Source organism: Oncorhynchus masou, chromosome 6 (assembly GCF_036934945.1).
Source record: "Oncorhynchus masou masou isolate Uvic2021 chromosome 6, UVic_Omas_1.1, whole genome shotgun sequence".
Lineage (NCBI taxonomy): Eukaryota > Metazoa > Chordata > Actinopteri > Salmoniformes > Salmonidae > Oncorhynchus > Oncorhynchus masou.
The window spans coordinates 34,346,599-34,366,457 of NC_088217.1; the positions used below are offsets into that span (position 1 = coordinate 34,346,599).

The window sequence follows — 19,859 nt, forward strand, 5'->3', positions numbered from 1 at the left end:
CTTATCGCATGCATCATTTGACATATGCGAACCCAGACCCATATACACACATACTATACATACCAGTAGAGGAATCAAAAGCCCCACTGATGTTGGTGTGGACTCGTTTGAAGACCACAGTGGTGTAATTGTTATAAGGCCCTATGGTGCTCCCCAGTGCAGAAGAGAACACCACCGCTGACCTCTCTGTGGACACAGGGCAGGGACCCTTACCAAAAAGTACCAAAAGGGAATGATTATCAAAATGTTGCTTAGTGCATTACAGTACCGGACATTTCTTTCTTCAGCCCCGCTACCAAGCCCTCACTGACTTTCAGCCTGGCCTCCATGGCTATAATGACAGAAATAATGTTGAAGGATATTTATTAAATAAAACCAACCAAAGACAGTAGTTGAGTTGATCTCTTACTGTACCTTCATTAACTATGGTGAGTTTCTCCACCACACCCTTGGTGGCTCTCAACTTGGCATCTGTGTTTCTCAGCTCCAAGTGTTGCTCCACTACCATGTCTCTGACAGCCAGGAGCTCAGTCCAGATGTTGGGGGGGGGGCAGCTGTTCTTTTCATCCGTTGTGTTTGCAGGAACTGCAAGAGCAATGACCTCCTGCTTTGTGTTGCTCATGGTTCTAATGTTGTGTCTCAAAATGTATTTTCTTGTTGTGTGAGGTGCTCTTACGCCTCTGCTCTGCGCCTCACTTCTGATCAATGATGAACTTGCAACTAGGAATGGCGATGTAGACGAAGACCTCTATGGAACCCAGGTGTATCTAGATTGGGCGAAATCAATCATCAACAATTCTATTCTGTGATAAGTTCAAAAGCTTTATGGTGGTTATCACATCCACAATAATCATATTTTCAAGAAATTGCTCGTATAGAGCGGTCAATGGCTGTGATAAACCAAGCTTGGGCCACCACCGTTGAAGTGTGTGATGGACTGTGACAAACTCCAAAAGATCTTAACAATGCTTTCAATTAAAACATTTATTCACCTACTCTGTAAGGGGGAGGGTGGGGTACATGTTCTTCTCCAGTAATATACCATGATGAAATTGTTTTGTTAACTTCTACTTCTCCCTGTAAGATCATAGCGTTGTGTACTCTGTAACTATGGCGTAAACTCTTGACAGTTTGCAAATAATTAAATATCGTTCTTGAAACGTAATTTTGTTTTGTGTGGATTGTCATGATTGCTGATATCTGTGATTGGACCCTCCAGTATGTGTGCATTGTCTATTATTGAAAATAAATACAAATGTTGATAGAAAAATATTTATGGTGCTTATTCATAAATAACCCACAATAGTTCCTTCTGGCATAAATACAGCTGAGCATGGAAGCATGGCTGTGTGAGACATTATGTATCTGTGGAGCTTTTCCCCAAGGAAGTCTGAGGAGAGCTCATGGCAACCCTCCAAATCCCTACAGACCCCACAACCTCACAACACATTAGAGAGAACCAAGAGAAAAAATATATATAATAAATAAGGGCATCAAATATGAACCCGTCCATCACAAAGAGACTATTATTAGTTCTCTGTTTTGGATACCCTCACCAAGCATTCTTATAACCGGTGTGTGTAGGCCTATTTCTATATAACTTTTTTTATGAAAATGGCTTTCATTTTGCATCTGCCTATATAATGCTGCACCGTGGGACAGAGAAGATAGGGCACTCCTTTATAAGCCTGGCCGTAGATCCACATTCTTTGTAAACCACTGCAGCAGCCCTCCATTAACATGCGTGAGGCGGTGTATATTCAGGGTTTAAGGGATGAAATGGCTGCAATAGGCCCTGACACAAGCCCTGCTGTACTACCGTCCCCCCTCCCTCCCCCTCTCTGCTTCCCTGGCTTCAGCACATATAGGCACCTGCGCGCGTGCGCTAAATTTTCCCCATCCCCCCTCCCTTCTCCCTCCATCATCTGTGCCTCTGCTCACACAGCCGTGAGAGCAGGACCGCTAGTATTTACACTCAGACAGTGAGAAGGGGAAAGAGAGAGAGTGAGGGAGCGAAAGAAAGAGGCAGACAGAGCAAGCGTAAGATACAAAGGGGGAGAAAGAGAGCAACAGCAGAGACACAGAGAGAGAGAGAGAGAGAGAGAGAAAGAGAGAGAGAGAGATGGAGGAAGACAGGGAGGCTGCAGACATCTTTGTTATCAACAATGGAGCATGAAGCACTGGTAAGGCGATAGGCAGATATTGGGTAGGGGAGAGACATTGAGGAAAGAGGGTCTCGTGTGACCACAGGGGGGAGGAAGGAGGAGAAGGAGGAAGTGGAGGAGAAGGATGGGCCTCGAACACAGACCTGCAGTGGCACTGCCAATCCTGGATTAAACAGTATGGTAACGTTCCCAAATTAATCTGTCACTGCACTGGTTTTGTCTCATCATCCTCTAGTGTTTACTTCCATTCTCATTGACACCCATCACTCATTTCACCCATGTCGCAGTGCGTGTATACTCCTCATGTGAAGACCCTTTTTTTCACGCCATAGCCGTCTGTTATGATTATCTCCCTGCTTCTGCTCTTGTCTCCAGGAGCCTCACCCACCGTGGACCTAACCCTGTGTTTTCACACACACTGTTGGATCTGTATGTGTGTTGTTTTTGTTGTATATTTTTCCCATCCATCCAGAGAGGATGGAACATTGTGTATTTCTTCCCTTCATCCAGTCTGTAACATAATAAGCTTTCCATTTTCTCTCATTGAAATAAAAGGAATAGATGAATAGCCTGGTATTGTAGTGCCTGCAGTCATTCGTCCATTAAAATCACATGCCTCCATTTCAATGCAGCTACCTGATTGTAACCTACTTTCTAAAATTGTCGCCTGCTTGTCAGTGGATCTGTTGGGAAATAGTGCAGGGCACTGTGGCTCCTCTGAGACCTCGTTTACATGCTAATACAATCCTAATAAAGCCTCAGTGGCCTGACTAGATGAATTAGGGCAGCGCTTGCTGAGATATGTGTGGTGTCTGCCCTGGTTCCTGTCTGCTGGGGTTGGTGACAGTAGTGTTGTGATGTCTGCCCGGGCGACATGGGGTAATAATTAAAACACAACAATTCCCACTCCCAGAAACAACTAGATGTTTTCTATCCTTTTTAAACAGTCCACAGATGGTTGTGTCTTTCAATGAGATGTTAAGAATTCACACTGAGGGAGATTAGACCTCCATTGTTTGTTGAGCTGCCTGCCACGTTGCAGAAGTGGGAGGGTACTCCCCCATGTTTATGTCATGCAGCATCACACCACTAGATCATACATCACACAAGTTTAAAAGGGATAGAATGATACATTGATAGTGCAGATTTCTGAACTAATAATCACAGTATTCATCGTTGTCTTAGGCCTAACCATCATCATCACCATCATTATTATCACCATCACATTCATCGGGTATTCATGTGCCAAAATAGTTGTTCACAGTTTAGCAGTATGCACTGTGAAAACACTTTATGTAAAATCTGTTTTTTAAGGCGTAACACAGTAACTTTGTCTGAGTCTTATGCCAAGGATCTGGGGGAAAGTCTGTGAAAAGAGAACAGTCACTAGATCTGTCATTGTGATGGGTGTTCTGCTTTAAAGATCATGTTTACCTTGCGATGCTGACTTCACATCAATCATGGCAACCACTTTCTCCCTGTCCGCGCACTCTGTCACCTCTGCCTCCCCCATCCCCTGTCCCTGCTTAGCTGGATAAAAGCGAAGTGACAACATTGGGCCTGCCCCCCTCAACCAGCCATGGCGGCTCTGACGGTAACATCAGCTTGGATGGGGCTGGGGTGGGTGTGGGGGCGGGAGCAGTGGCCGGGTTGGGGACTGTGGCTGGAGGGGCTGAAGGGGTCTCCGAGCCTCAGCGAACGCGGGTCGCTCTGGAGCACCTGCAGCAGAAGATCCTGAAGATAACTGAGCAGATTCGGATAGAACAGGAGGCAAGAGATGACAACGTAGCAGAGTACTTGAAGCTGGCCCACAACGCAGACAAGCAGCAAGCCTCGCGCATCAAACAGGTGTTTGAGAAGAAGAACCAGAAGTCTGCACAGACCATCACCCACCTGCACAAAAAGCTAGAGCACTACCACAAGAAGCTGAAGGAGACAGAGCAGGTGAGTGTTTGTGTATGTGTGTGTGTGTGTGTGTGTGTGTGTGTGTGTGTGTGTGTGTGTGTGTGTGTGTGTGTGTGTGTGTGTGTGTGTGTGTGTGTGTGTGTGTGTGTGTGTGTTGGTTCCTGCCACACTGGTTCCATCTCATGACTGATGATGACTCCTCTCCATGGCTCAGTTGTTCCGAAGGGACATTTGTAATGTAATGTGTTTGTCTCACTTGAATGTTTTACCCTGACTGCTGCTTTCTGAGGTGATGCACAGGACGTTGGTGGCACCTTAATTGGGGAGAAAGGCTCGTGGTAATGACTGGAGAGGAGTCAGTGGAATGGTATAAAATACATTAAACACATTGTTTCCAGGTGTTTGATGCCATTCCATTATTATGAGCTGTTCTCCCCTCAGCAGCCTCCACTGACGTTATGATACATGTTGTCACTTTATAAGTAGGGTTGGGCCATATCCACATTACCCTATGAATTAAATATAGAAATCCTCCCTGGACTATTTCTGTATTTTGAAAGTTACATATCTTTAACACTTGAGTGCTGACAAGCAAAATATTTTTGGGACTATGTCAACAACGAACTAATGAAACAAATATCAAAAGATCATTTTTTGGTGGAATTTCCCTTTAACAACGGGTTGTTGAAAATACCTATTTCAATACCTGGCTTTGTAGAACATGACATGAGATGTCACTCACTCACTATCTAAAGATGTTTTGTTGTTGTGGAAAAGCAAATAAGAATGATTAGCTTTATCTTTCAACTAACACACACATTTCTTTATTTAAAAAGTACAAATATTGACATTTTAACATTAAAATAATTGGAAATCATGTCTCCTGTATTTCAAAATTCCTTGGTATAGGTGCTATTATAAACCTGCCCAACCCTATTCTTAGGTAGATTATCTGAGGGTTCTGTTCTGACTATGCCCTCTTATTGATAAAGTATGTTTATATTCTCCTATCTCCCTGCTCTGTTGTGTCACCTCCACCATTCCACTTTAATTTCCATCCCTCTCACCACTTATCCACCCATGTATCTGCTACTCCTTCACACCCTGTCAATCTATCCCATTTATTTTTGTTTCTCCCTCTCATCTTCCATCCCCTGTCCTCCCTCTACCCTTCTTATAGAATGGTCCAGCCCGTCAGCCTAAGGATGTGCTGCGGGACATGCAACAGGGGCTGAAGGACATGGGGGCCAATGTACGAGCTGGGTTCCATGGCTTTGGCGGGGGTATGGTGGATGGGGTCAAAGGAGGGGTGGAAGGGGTCAAAGGAGCTGTGGTGTCTAAGCCACGGGAGTTTGCCAGCTTGATCCGCAACAAATTTGGCAGTGCAGACAACATCTCCCACCTCATAGAGGACGAGGTGGGAGGGCACTCGGAGGACGCGCCTGCTCAAAGAGCCCTGAGTGGCAGTGCCACCCTTGTCTCCAGCCCCAAGTACGGTAGCGACGACGAGTGCTCCAGTGCCACCTCTGGCTCAGTGGCAGGCAGTCACTCAGGCGGGGCTGGGGTAGGAGGTGGGATGTCGGGGCAAGGGCAGGCTGGCCTGGGGAGCCCCAGACTGGATGGGCACCACCACCACCACCACCACCACATTCACAGCTCCTGGGACGCCTTGCTGGAAGGCCTGCAGGAGATCAAGGCCAGCCAGGCCCACATGGAGGATGCCATCGAGGACATGAAGAGTCAGCTGCAGAGTGACTACTCCTACATGAACCAGTGCCTGCAGGAGGAGAGATACAGGTGCAGACCAACACCTAGGCCAATACACAGAGCATCGAATGAGAGTTGGTAGTATACATCAATCTCACACTAACTGCTGAAACAAGCTGCTTTGCTTTTAGCTTGTTTCAGTACAGCAGTGTAAATTATGTTCAGTGTTTTTACACTACATGATTTATGGTGAATGATATTCATGAGGATAATTAAAAAGGTCCAGGGAACTTTCACAGATTTTGTACATTTCAAATTTTGTCAAGATCAGAAGTAGTTTTAATGTAGAAACTGATCCTTAAATTAAACGGAGTGATGCTTTGAAAATTGCATAAATATGTAAAATGTTTCTCTAATTCGTTGAATTGGTCTTTACCCCGCTGGTCTAAATTATACCGGCTCTGCCTCATACATTTCAAAAAAATCTCTTTCTCTTTAGGTATGAGCGACTGGAAGAGCAGCTGAATGACTTGACAGAGCTGCACCAAAACGAAATGACTAATCTGAAACAAGAGCTGGCCAGCATGGAGGAGAAAGTGGCCTACCAGTCCTATGAGAGAGCCAGAGACATACAGGTAGAGAGATAGAGACCTGGATTGACAGTTTATGATACTTTTCCTGTAGATAAACAAGTATGACTCCAGAAATTAGCCTCATTCCCCTAATTCAGTTGTAACATTGTGTTTGTCTGTGTTTGTCATTTGTACCTGTGTGTGTATGTATACATGCAGGAAGCGGTGGAGTCGTGCCTGACCCGCATCACTAAGTTGGAGCTCCAGCAGCAGCAGCAGCAGGTGGTGCAGTTGGAGGGCGTGGAGAACGCCAACGCCCGCGCCCTGCTGGGCAAACTCATCAACATCATCCTGGCACTCATGGCCGTAGTGCTGGTGTTCGTCTCCACCCTGGCCAACTTCATCACCCCACTCATGAAAACCCGAGCGCGGGTGGCCACCACCGTCATGCTGGCCCTGTTTCTGTTCATCCTTTGGAAGCACTGGGACTTCATGGAGCTGTGGCTAATGCCCAGCTGAGTTTCCTACAGCCAATCACCCATGCCCTTGTGTCTGAGTGACCAGGATGTGGACAGAGGGACCAGAGTGATTCACTGAGCTGCCCTAGACACAATTTGTTCTTAACTGACTTGCCTAGTAAAATAAAGGTAAAATAAAAATAAAAAGACACTCTAACAGTCTGAAACTCAGAGAGCGTGAATACAAAACTCATATTTCTGAAAGAGAACCAGTGCACTTTTTTGATAGGATTTATGCTCAGAGAGTCGTACTTAGGAGGGTTGAAAGGTCAAAACATTTCTTTACAAAGCGACTGGCGAAGACTTCCTTCGGACAGGGGGGGGGGGGCATTTCTGGTTGACTGATGGTCGAGAGAGAGACAATTAAGGAAGAGTGTTGGGTGTTTTATGGTGATTACCATGACAAGGAACCTGAGGAACTATCTGCCTGGTCGCTTGGCAACTCAAGCATTTGCTCTTTCTCATGACCCATCTAGTGGTGTCAACTCGCCATCGTACTGTAGTCACTATGACCTAATTACAATTCGAGAATTCATGTTGAAATTCTTTGACACATTTTTCTAATGTTAGTATAGGCCTACACTTAAAAGTGAAAATGGATAAAAGAACAAATTATACTTTGTCTTTGCTCAACCATGTTTGCTGTTACCTTTTTGTTGAGCCAATTGTATATTTGGAGGACAAGGCCAAGCAAAAGGATTGTTTTTTTTGCTCAATGTTAGGGTATGTACTACTCATGCATGTCCTCACGTGCATTTATACCTGTGTGATGCACTTGGCATGAGTAGCATTCCAACACCAACAGAAATACACTTTGGACTTAATAGCATTCTGTTGTCTGTAGACAGTTTCTACCTAAATGTTTTTTTAAACTTTCATCTCCATATTATTTTTAAAACAGTCAACTCAATCTCTTCTGGTGTTTAAAACTACACCTTTTTTGGTGTATCGGTCATTTTAGTGTCTTATGTGTGATGCAAAGAAGAATTTGAGGGCCAGAAAGTAATCTGGTGAGATGGATCATCAAAACTACTAAATTATCTATAATCTATTCTGAGCATCAATGCTATTTTATAACCACTGTTGTTGTAGAGCAGCTAAGAATATATGTAGTGTCAGATTCATAGGCATGTTAGACCATTGCTTCCATATTTCTATCCAGTTTGCGAAATCCATCACAACTCTGTTGCAATTCTTAATAAATACATTCTTAAACTATATGCTAATGTTGCATGATATTGGAAAGTAGGATCATTTGCATGCAACTATGTATATCTAACAGTACTGACAATGGAGTAGAATAATAATATGGTAAGTAATCTGTGATAGTTGGGTCTTCATTATAAAATAATTACTACAAATGTCAAATAGAGTTCCACAACCTATAAAATCCCAATGTAACCCCCCTTCAACATTTTATTCTAGCCTGGTTCAAGCTAAAGGTTGTTTTTATATCAAGTTATGACATATCTTGTGTCCATCATTTCAGTCAGGGGGGGCTAAAATATGTGTTATATATGTCTAAAAATGTATTCAGTTCCAGCCCAACTGAATATTCACCCACTAATCCTGTGGATTACAGCATTATTTACACTTAACTGCCCCCCCTCTCACTTTTATTCACTGGCTCAGTAAAACTGATAATCCTCATATGTGATTGGGTGAGAGGTTACCAACTCTGCACAACTGAATTTCAAATGCTTGAAAGAATACACGTTTAGGTTGGTTCTGTTGCCAAAATGTAATAGTTTACTGTTCTTACCAACAGTACTAAATAAACTATGGAACTCTAAAAGGCTAAGAATGAGCCCTAAAAAAAGTAAGAGTTGTCAAGGTTGTCAGATGTAGTAAAGAGGCAAATAGGTTTTTAGTGAGGATTTCTTTGGAAAGGCTTCAACCATCAGACAGACCCTGACGTATGCTAAAATACACTGAGTGTACAAAACATTAGTATTGGCTTACACCCCCTTTTGCCCTCAGAACAACCTCAATTCATCGGGGCATGGACTCTACAAGGTGTCAAAAGCATCCCACAGGGATGGCCCACATTTACTCCAATGCTTCCCACAGTTGTGTAAAGTTGGCTGGATGTTCTTTAGGTAGTGGGTCTGGGAAACTGTTGAGTGTGAAAAAACCCAGCAGTGTTGCAGTTCTTGACACACTCAAACCGGTGCGCCTAGTATCAACTACCACACCCCATTCAAAGGCATTTTAATATATTTTCTTGCCCATTCACCCTCAATTGCACACATATACAATCCTTCTCTCAATTGTCTCAAGGCATAAAAATCCTTCTTTAACCGGTTTCCTCCCCTTCATCTACAATGATTGACGTGGATTTAACAGGTGACATCAATAAGGGATCATAGCTTTCACATGGATTCAACTGGTCAGTCTGTCATGAAAAGAGCAGATGTTCCTAATGTTTTGTACACGCAATGTATGTCTTGTAAAATAGTCACAATCACATAGTAAGTTCCAGCAGCACAAAGGCACCTCCTAGTGGAAAATATGTATATTTTTTATTTTGTGGACAGTAAAAGGGAAGTCTTCACTGCGCCAAAATCAAGAACTTGACTGAACCTGAAAAACGAGTGTTGACAGTGGCACTGTTCTCTCGAGAAACACAAACTAATATTGTGAGAAACACAGACATAGTTTAAATCCCATGTGTCAATCTAATTAACTCAATGAAAAAGATCCCCATCATAATCCGTCAGTATTAACGAGAGATGTGTTTTTTTTGCATTGGCTACGTCTCAATCCACCGCCTCCTCCGATGTCAGCCTTCCGCATCTGTGGTGGAAGATGGCCGAGCTACAACAATGTTTGTCAGACCATGAGACATCCCGAAAAATCTGTCTTCTCACGAAAGTGTCCAAAACTAATAAGGAAAGATGAGACTCATGAACATGATGGACTCGTCTGAAGTCGGTACTGCTGATGTGCCAACTTCTGTCTGTAGTGTCCGAACTGTTTGGGCTACAAACTAATGATCCCACTATGGAAAAGGGCAACGCTCACAAACACTATGGTGTTCTCCGTTTAGCTCTACGATCCCCACAAAGTCTTGGACTCATCTGAAGATAAACCATACAAATGGGAATGTAAGTATGGAGTTAGTTCTGTGCCAACAAAAATAAAGGCTTAAATATTTCCTGAGCTTTCTCTAGATGTAAGAAAGCTCAGGAAATATATATATATATTTTACATATTTAAGCCTTTATTTTTGTTGGCACAGAACTAGGACAGACACTTTAAAACCTTATTCCTTATGATGGTCTTTTTTGCCATTTATGAATGTGTTATTCAATGCATTTCTCTCGGCTATTACTGTAGTAAAGGCCAAATTCATTATTTTATCAAATAATGATACCTAAAAGGGTCCTTAAAATTCAAAACCAAATAGCTAAATGATCCATGGTATAACCATCTTATATACCCCCCCCCCCTCCCCACAGCTTAGAAATTAAGACAGTCCATCAATGTAAGAGGTTAAAGCAGGTGGTACATGGACAAAATATATGCAAATAACACAAAAAATGTATGTAATTTCTTGTTTTTTAATCAGTATTGACCGGCAAAACCCCATTTGACTATTACATTGATAACAGGTGCTTTTTCAATACAGGACTGAACCCAAGAGATCATGACAGGCCAATGGAAAGGCCATACCTGACCTCAAAGTAAGACATTCATCGTCATTAGATTGTAAAAGTTGAAACAGTTCACAAATTAATTTGATTCATATCAAGACCAGCAGTACCATATATCTTCATTACATGGCAAAGTAAGTAACTGCCCAGCATTTCTATGAAATATGACCTATACTTACAATATGAGTAAAATAAATGTCCTTCTAAAAAAATCGAATTAAGTATGTTAAAAAGCAGCTTTTCTGTTGGAAAGGTGTGGACGGAACCCAACGACAAGAATGGTGTGGGCGTATACCAGTCATTAAGTAGACCGGTGATTGGCCAGCTCATCCACCTCAGGGAGATGGCATGTTCTATGAGGACATTTTCTAAACGGTCTGTTTGAGATACAAGCTAAGACAGTACAGTATGAAGATATGCACAAAAAACTGCTTTCCCAATAGAAATCCCCGATCACACGTGTAGGCGATGTCATGGCGACGTTGGCTCGCATAGCTCATGCATAGAACCATGTAATCGGGTCTAACGGTCATCTCGCGCTGAACTGCGTATTTGCAGGCCGTCAAATCAAAGGCACTCCTTCGATATAAAGTATTTTTTGATAAAAATGAAATCAGTTTGTCACTTTCAGAAGGTAGGAGTAATAACATGTTCAACTACTTAAGACATTTGTATAGAATCTAGGTTGTGCAAATATGGAATAATTTTTCACTTCTCTCATTTGGCTTCTCAAAACCACGACCTGGTCTGGTCTGTTTCGCAAGCGTTCCCGGACGTCTCGTGATGTTGAGCCTCTGAGTTTAGAAACTCTTAATACAAGTTTGAGGTGGGGTTTTTAAAGTATTTTTTTTTCAATTGATGCTTCGGCCACAAATACAAGTATAGAATGGGTCAACATTATTTGGATAGGAGTTAACAGAATATTACACAAAAATAAAAAGCAACATGCAACAATTTCAAAGATTTTACTGAGTACAGTTCATAAAGGAAATCAGTCAATTGAAAAATAAATTAGTCCCTAATCTATGTGTTTCACCACTGGGAATACAGATATGCTGCCGTTGGTCACAGCTCCATATAAAAAAAATAAAAAAGGACTGCACTTCTCCCTTCTGCCAGTGGCCATCGAAGGTGAACATTTGCCCACTGAAGTCAGTAACTATGCCGAACTGCAGTCAGGTCAAGACCCTGGTGAGGAACATGAGCCAGCAGATGAGCTTCCCTGAGACGGTTTCTGAACGTTTGTGCAGAAATTCTTCGATTTCATCAGCTGTGCGGTTGGCTAGACCCAGACGATCCCACAGGTGAAGAAGCCGGATGTTGAGGTCCTTGGCTGGCATGGTTACACTTGGTCTGCAGTTGTGAGGCCTGTTGGACGTACTGCCAAATTCTCTAAAATAAGAGGCAGTTTACAGTAGAGAAATGAACATTCAAGTCTCTGGCAACAGCTCTGGTGGACATTCCTGCAGTCAGCATGCCAATTGCACACTCCCTCAAAACTTGAGACATCTGTAGCATTGTGTTGTGTGACAAAACTGCACATTTTAGAACAGTCTTTCATTGACCCCAGCACAAGGTGCACCTGTGTAATAACCATGCTGTTTAATCAGCTTCTTGATATGCCACACATCAGGTGAATGGATTATCTTGGCACAGTTGAAATGCTCACTAGCAGGGATGTAAACAAATTTGGGAACCACATTTGAGAGAAATATACATTTTGCACTTATGGAAAATTTCTGGGATCTTTTATTTCAGATCATGAAAGACTGCACCAACACTTTACATGTCGCGTTTCTATTTTTGTTCAGTATAACTTAAAGTAACTGCCCAGTGAAAATTTAACTTAAAAAGACCCCAAATAGAAACAGCAGAGTAGAAGAAAAAAATACATTGTATTACAAAGCTGAAGAATTCCTGATTTTATCTTGATTTCATGTCATGATGTCACACGTATATTGCTTGCATGTGATCCACTCTTGAAATGGGTACCCCTCCTATCACAACAAGACACTCTTCAATTTCTCAGTCCTTTGTTCACTCTTCCATCTATTTCTATCCATGAACAGAGATACAATACATCAAACTCCAACCAGAGCCCAAACTAGCCTCTACAATTAAGGTAGGAGAAGAGAGCTGCCACAGGATACAGAAGTCATTAAAAGATCAGAAGCCAATTGATCATTGGATCAATAAGCTAAGCCCCTCCTCCATAAAGGTGCAGCATGACGCCAGTTGGCTCAATAGTTTCCATCCATCTTCAAAGTGGATGCCTGCCACACAACCCAATACCGCCATTCAACGTAGGGAAACCGAGTACACACAGGAATATCTACACACCATCTATCCCTGTTCATTCCGTTGGCCCAGACCAAGGCCTTTAAGCCTGAGATATCCACAGCAGAATGTGTATGAACAAGAGGTCATAGTGAGATACAGATGACAACTGGGTTGGAGACAAATGCTTTTGGCGGACATCTCATTGTGGTTGAGAATACAGAACAGAGGTAGGCTAGGCAACATTGGTTCTGGAGTTACTGATAGTATCTGCAGGCTCGTAATCCACCCAGGCTCTGAAGCACCTGACGCAATCAATCATCTCTGCTCCTGAGCCACAATGAAAAACTCCATTAGTTGAGCCACAGGAGGATTCTGATTCCACTCCAAATGGCTGCTGTTCATCAACCCAGGAGGGAGATAAACATTGGAGGACGAGGTAAGTTACCTCCTATACAAAGTAAAGCACTTTGACACCAGGTGAAAAATATAACTAACCATATGCAATTCATCATTATTATCAAAAGCTGGTCTTGAGGCTGGATAGAGCAAAAAATATTGCTGACACTGCCACATTCCAGGATCAACATTGCCTTCCCCTGTGGTACAACATTCAGTAGCTCTCACATGGCTGTTAGCCTACCAGACTCAACTAATATGGGCTGAGTTGTTTCAAGCCTGGACACACAACTAGGCTACATCCTGGTTTACAGCTAGTAGATGGGAGTGTAACATGACCAAGCAGACCTCTAGGAAACAAACCCAGATGTGGGTCTCGGTCCCACAGGCCAGGCCTTGGCAGATGGGCCTGGTTGTTGACTCCAGGCAGACAGGTGTAGGGTGTAAATGTGGGAGGGAGATGGGTCTAGGCAGACCTCTGGGTATAGAACAGAATGTAGGCCTGAGTGTTGCACACCTCCTCCACGCTGCACACGTTCATCTCAGAGTCATTACAGTGGACCCAGAAACCTGGAAACACACACAGGTCTGGTTACAGTTTGGCAAACTGTGCCACCTACAGTCAACAGAAACTCATGTAATCTCACAGTATCAGGTAATATTCGGAGCAAATTGTTTATGAGAACCAACTGTACTATACAAAACCCAATGTTTTCAAAATCTGAAATGTCCACAACATGACAAAAATCAACCTAAAATGTACCAGTTAGGCTATTCTAAGCCAGAGTTGTTAGCTTTGATGCCAGTTTCTGATATCTTGGTCCCACTCACCTCCCTCTGTGTTGTAGCAGTATGCGGTGTAATGCCCTGAGCCAAAGCCTTTTCCGTGGTGCATGACGACAGCAGACAGGTCGTAGGTGTAGCCCTCTCTGTTGACCGACTGGCCAGAGTCTGTGCAGCAGTAGGGCTCTATGTTCAAAACCTGGTCAAAAGCCACATGGACGCCGATCTTCTCCCGGTGGTTCCGGCCTGACCATCTGTCACAACAGGGATTGGTTATCTTACGGTTGTCACTGTTACAAGACATCCCTTTGCAGAACAAAATCTATCATACCAACTAAACCACAAGATGACATTGTACTTTAACATGCAACATACATTTAAGAAACTAACAGAAAGTGTGAGTGTAAATCTTGACTGTCTAAGCAGACAAAGTCTTCAAATTCAGTAGACCAACTGGGTGTGTGAAAAGAAAGGCTTCCTGCAGATGTAATAAACGCTCTGAATGGCCAAAACGGACTAAAGTTCAGGGGCTAACCTGAAGCGTTTGAGGTGCAGCCGTAGAACCTGAGGTAGGCGGTAGATAAGCAGCTGCTTACATGCCTCTGACAGAACCAGGGGCTTGTGGGACGTCTTTCGTCTTTTCCCTGACAATTATAAAACATACATATCACAGACGTGTAACATTTGTGTGACGGAGGTATAGGATGGGATCACCCAGAAAATGCAGAACTATATTGTGATTACCCGAAAACACAAACTCAGTTTCACTTTAATTATCCACCAATTGACTAGTTTGTCAAATAAAAACTGGCCCAAAATGAAAGAAACACACAATAGGCCTAATTCCTTAACCATGATTAGTCTACACCTGTTGCTTATGAGAGCATGTGACAAAAACAATTACTCGATTTCATGACTCTGGTCAAATAGCCAAATAAAAACTATAGAAAAACACAGTACAGGAAGATGTGTCTATTCCACAAACAGACAGATTTGTTTCTGTCCCAGTACTAACTGTTGCAGTGGTTGCAGGCGTAGATGCTGCCCTCCAGGGCCTCTGTCTCAGTGAACTTGGCCAGCATCTCAGTGAGGGAGCAGCTGCGCTGGTAGGCCAGAGACGCAGCCGAGCCCTTCTCCGTGCTGTGGTAGCGCTCTGGAAACTCCAGGGACAGGTCCCAGAACGGCTCCACCGTGTTCGACTTGTGCTTACAGGACAGACACGTCACCTGGACAGATGCAGGGATAACCAAGCAAACATTTTACCAAGGGCTTATTAGTTCAAATCTGACAGAGCCGACACACCTTAGTCCTGGTGCTGGAGAGCAACTATTGTCCTGCTTGACTTGAGACGTATAAAAAAGGCTGTGTAACAAGCAATAGGTATCTCTTTAAAAAAAGAATGCTCACCTGGAGTGAAATCCAGCAATCAACTAGTATAAGAGTGGAGAAAACCTGGTCTAAAGTGGGAATGCTATAGAGTAGAAAGAGCTTAAACATCCTTGTGATTTACCTTTAGCCATGATAGGGTGCCGAAGGTCAAACCTAAATTAATGTGTAATGTACAATTGCCATGTCAATGAGTAGAGACCTTTACCTGGCTGAGTAGCTGCCCGTGAAAGATGGTGTTGAGGACCTTGAGCACTTGCTTGGAGAGCTTCCTCTGGGTGATGGGGATGACGATCCTGCGCTTGCTGCCCTCTGATTCCAGCTCCTGCTGCACCTTGTCCAGCAACTCACACAGAAACTCCTGTGCGTCCTGCTGGTCATAGCCACGGAACGCTGGGATCAGGTTCCACACAGAGTGCAGCATGGCAAAGGGCGACACCAGCGACCAGCGGCCCGACCACATGACCCTGAACAGAGTGTGCAGCTCATGGCACAGTGACATCTGCTGGCGGGTGGAGGAGCGCGGCTCCTTGGGCTGCACCAGTTCTGCTGCATTTATGCAGGCGGGCGAGCTCTGCTTGCTGCCCGTGGGCAGACCCCCTATGCCTGTCTTTTCCATGCCACGTCCCAGAGGGCAGCCTGGTGTGGCTACACTACCGCCACCAACCACAGCCCCTGACACACCCTGGTTGGTCTTGGCCAGCAGCTCCTCAGTCTCACACATGTCCAATGTGAGGAAGCACTCCCTGAATTTCTGCAGGTGGCTCAGCACCTGTAAGATAGAGTTCATGTAGCACGTGTTCCCAAGGTTGCGTAGCCCTGTGACCCCCGGGGCCAGTCTCCGATGGGTTGCCTTATGGGAGTAGTACCTCCGCACTCTGAGTTTACGAGTCCTGCCATTGCTGGGAGGTTTCAGGGATAGAAGGGAGGGCTTCTTGGGTGGAGGCAGACGCTCTGGAGGGTCGCGGAACTTCAGGGGGATAAGTGTGATGGTTGAGCGAGGAGCCTGGGTGAGCAGCCTGGCACTCTTCCTTGGCTGCAAATTGTCAAACTCTCCCATGAGTCTCCTCTTCACCTCGTTTTTCTGGCGCCGGACCTCCTCCTTCTCCTGCTCAAGTTTCTCCTCCCGCTGGTTCTGTTCCTCCTGCTGCCGGCTCCTCCAGTGGCGCAACATCTTCCCCAGCAGCACCTTCCTCCGGTGCCACAGGGCTGTTTGCATGGCTGGTTGTGGCCCGCCCTCGCCCACCCAGGGAGTGCAGTCCCCCCCTGCAGAGGAGCGCAGGGAGCGCCTGCCAGAGCTGCGCACAGTGGACAGTGCCCCACGCAGGAGCTTGAGGTCTCCCTCAGCGTTGTCATTGAGCACATAGTCCCCACAGGCAAAGCAGAAGATGTTCAGCTCCCGCACCTCCATGGCCAGGGGGTGATGTGACTCCTGGAAGTGTTTGAGGGAGTGCTCTTCCATGAAGCTGCCACAGGCCACGTGGGAGCACTTGAGGCAGGCCCACACGGACTCGGTGGTGCAGCAGTCCACACAGCGCCATTTCTGTGGATTGAGGATGGAGTGGTCGTGGCCCAGGCGAAGGCGTCCCACATGTTTACAGCGGTCCATCTCTCCAGGTGCACATGTGCCTGCCCACAGCGTCAGGACACAAGCCCCTGTGCCAAGCAGCAATTCATCCTACAGGAGGAAAACAGATACACTTCAGTACATCACAGGGACATAATTCAACCATTTCATTTTAGATATGCCAAATGCAAAAATGTGTTCTCTATATGAAATTAAAATGGTGTAGCATGCGGAAAGGATTTTAAGGCCCAAGAACATGAACTTGTTCACCATGTAGGCTTGTTTTACTTACTGTAAAAACACTGTGTGCTGATGTAAGTCAGTGTTCCTTCGACATATGAAAAGACATGAAAAGGGCCCTTCCCAGGTGCATTCAGTCAGCTTCACTCATGTCTGATTCCGAATCCTGAATAAACGGAGTATACAAAGCAGGAAAAGAAATGGTGCTTATATAGCTAGCTCTTTACATTTACAGGTAAAGAGGCACATTTTGTAGCCAAACAAATATTTCTAACCAATTAAAGCATATAAACTTGCTAACTGTGGCCATTTACATTCCGTGTTAAATTCTGCTGTTCAGTTTCTTAGCAGAATGTAACACTGCTTATAAACAAAGAATTATGTTACGCAATTGAGTTTAGCTGGTAACACGTTATTGACTAGTTAGCAAGTCTGACAAATAACCAATCGATTTATCCATGATTACAAACAAAGGGGTCCAACTGTATTGAACATTTTTCTGAAGTTTGCAAGTTAGCCTCACTGGCCAACATGCGTTGGGTTGGCGACCAATCAATGGACTCGATATCAAACTGTGCTATATGCTAGCTAGCGCCTGGTACATGGCTTGCCAAATGGTACCAGTTTTGCCATAACGTGGCCACTCGGCTTGTTACACAATGAAAATGTAGCCAACGTTAGTTACGCAATCCACCCGAAGCGGGTTAGAGTGTGTTCTTGTTCATTTAGCGAAGTAGCAAGCTCGAACTTATTGTTGCCTGTTTGGTTATAAAGCCAGCTTGCTCGCCAATACTATTGGCAATACAGATAGCTACTTGTTGGTAACGTTAGCTAGCCAAGTTACCCATTATATACTGTATTTCTTGATAATCATTCGGCTAATGGATACAATAGGCACATTATTTGATGACAAAGAAAATGTAATTCGCCTCATAATTGTGTCCCAATACTGGAGTGTACTTTCTTCAATTTAAGACAAATACACAATCAATAGCTTGGTGGCTAGCTAGCATTACTAGCTAGGCTTGCTATCAGAACAAAGACTGGTCTGAAACCCACTTTCTTGCGAAAACTCAACTTCGGGTTGATGTGATTGACAACGACAGAAAAAAGAGAATAAAAAAAGCACTGACATTTTGCCTGTTAAATAGCTAGCATCCACGGAGCCGCAATGTAAACAAAGATAACTGTGTCTGATATCAACTTTTGAGTACATCTTCAAACAAAACACCGGGAGGTCAACCTAGAATAAAGTCACACATTCTGAGAAAACATACAATATAGCTAGCTAACGTTATGAACCCCTACAGTTCTGACGTTGGCAATGTCAGTAGCTAGCTACTTGATCTAAAAAAAAGAACGATTTGATGTATTAGTAAAAAAATGCTTCTATTTACCGCCATCGTCTATACGCGAAAGCTGTCACAAACATCGAGACAACCGAACCATATCAGTCCTGGAATCAACTCATTCTGATTGGATTGAGCTGATCACTCTTCCGTTGAGCTTGAGCTTTCATTGGTACAAAAGGTGGCATTCATTAAATTGGTCGTGAAAAGATGTGAGCAGTAAACCCACCGCAGTCCACATTATTTGAGCTCAGTTGGTAAACCCAATGCCGTTTTTACAAGGCATATGGCTTTTCACCTGGAGACTGATTAATTATTATTAGCACAATCATTGATTTATTTAAATTCATTAGTATGGCATGCTTTTCCCATTCATAACAGCTTAAATAGTCACCAATAAACCATTCATGACTGACTGTAGTTGGTGAAAAAAGGCCAGCGACAATATACACAAAATATGTATATGGTTAATGAGGAACATAATCAATTTGACATTTACAAAAATGTTTATTTAGTGTTTTGTCATTCATTTTTATAAAAATGACCAACTATAAGTAGAACCATAAAGCCCAGGGGTGCATTCATTACGCCGATTCTGTTGTAAAAGTTTCGCAACAGAAACCGTTCACTCCAAACGAAAACGATAGTTTGTATTAGTCAAATCCATGTCGGGCCCTCCCATTTTCGTTCTGTTTGTTCCCTTTGGGTTCCAAGAGTAAACGGTTTCCGTTGCAAAACGTTTTACAACAGACCAAATGTTTTGCAACGAAATTCGTCTAATGAATACACCCCAGATATTTATTTATTTTTACCTTTATTTTACTAGGCAGGTCAGTTAAGAACAAATTCTTATTTTCAATGACGGCCTAGGAACAGTGGGTTAACTGCCGGTTCAGGGGCAGAACAACCTTGTCAGCTCGGGGATTTGAACTTGCAACCTTTCAGTTACTAGTCCAATGCTCTAACCACTAGGCTACACTGTGTTAGTCTCTAATGAATACACTCCAGATACAACGTTAGTAGGTTCTTAAAACCGATTACTCATAAAGACAATTCACAAGACATTTGGGACAGCATTTTTCTGTCAAGAGGTCAGACTTCAATACGGTTTTGATCTAATCTAATTTTTAGCATGAGATATTCCTTGCAGTGGTTGTGAAAGCCTTTGAACAGTTTGAGTTGCTGTACTAATGCTCAGTACATACATTTCCTGCTGCCATAAAGAATTTCCTGTACATGACTACCGCTTGTAGCACAAACAGCTTTAGCCATTAATGCTTTGAAAAGCTGGTCATGGCTCACATCAACACCATCATCCCAGATCCACTCCAACAA

At 43.7% G+C, this 19,859-nt stretch overlaps 2 protein-coding genes across 4 annotated transcripts; one reads left to right on the plus strand and one right to left on the minus strand.

Moving 5' to 3' along the window:
- Window positions 1–1,919: 1,919 nt before the first annotated feature.
- LOC135541970 (transmembrane and coiled-coil domains protein 2-like) lies at window positions 1,920–8,321 on the plus strand. Its single transcript, XM_064968503.1, has 5 exons — window positions 1,920–2,345; window positions 3,696–4,109; window positions 5,251–5,867; window positions 6,277–6,412; window positions 6,569–8,321. The coding sequence occupies exons 1-5, from the start codon at window positions 2,343–2,345 to the stop codon at window positions 6,866–6,868; spliced, it is 1,470 nt and encodes a 489-aa protein (XP_064824575.1). The 5' UTR covers window positions 1,920–2,342; the 3' UTR covers window positions 6,869–8,321.
- Window positions 8,322–11,378: 3,057 nt separating this feature from the next.
- LOC135541971 (ubiquitin carboxyl-terminal hydrolase 49-like) lies at window positions 11,379–18,635 on the minus strand. 3 transcript variants are annotated; one of them, XM_064968504.1, is made up of 7 exons: window positions 18,573–18,635; window positions 17,228–17,341; window positions 15,577–17,046; window positions 14,998–15,208; window positions 14,518–14,626; window positions 14,031–14,236; window positions 11,379–13,769 (listed from the first exon to the last, which is right to left on the minus strand). In XM_064968504.1, exons 3-7 carry the CDS (start codon window positions 16,975–16,977, stop codon window positions 13,666–13,668), a joined length of 2,031 nt encoding a protein of 676 aa, XP_064824576.1. In that variant the 5' UTR covers window positions 16,978–17,046; window positions 17,228–17,341; window positions 18,573–18,635; the 3' UTR covers window positions 11,379–13,665. The 3 variants fall into 3 exon arrangements, with proteins under 3 accessions (XP_064824576.1, XP_064824577.1, XP_064824579.1); XM_064968505.1 differs by lacking the exon at window positions 18,573–18,635 and adding an exon at window positions 18,309–18,566; XM_064968507.1 differs by lacking the exon at window positions 18,573–18,635 and adding an exon at window positions 18,235–18,314.
- Window positions 18,636–19,859: the final 1,224 nt, after the last annotated feature.

Excerpts from the sequence above, each read along its gene's own strand:
- LOC135541971 (XM_064968504.1), bottom strand. The coding sequence starts at position 16,977 with ATGGACCGCTGTAAACATGTGGGACGCCTTCGCCTGGGCCACGACCAC. Across the intron at positions 15,209-15,576 it reads ACGGGCAGCTACTCAGCCAG|GTGACGTGTCTGTCCTGTAA; the intron begins GTAAAGGTCTCT and ends GCATCTGTCCAG. Across the intron at positions 14,627-14,997 it reads CGCCTGCAACCACTGCAACA|GGAAAAGACGAAAGACGTCC; the intron begins GTTAGTACTGGG and ends TATAATTGTCAG.
- LOC135541970 (XM_064968503.1), top strand. Across the intron at positions 4,110-5,250 it reads AGCTGAAGGAGACAGAGCAG|AATGGTCCAGCCCGTCAGCC; the intron begins GTGAGTGTTTGT and ends CCCTTCTTATAG. Across the intron at positions 6,413-6,568 it reads AGAGAGCCAGAGACATACAG|GAAGCGGTGGAGTCGTGCCT; the intron begins GTAGAGAGATAG and ends GTATACATGCAG.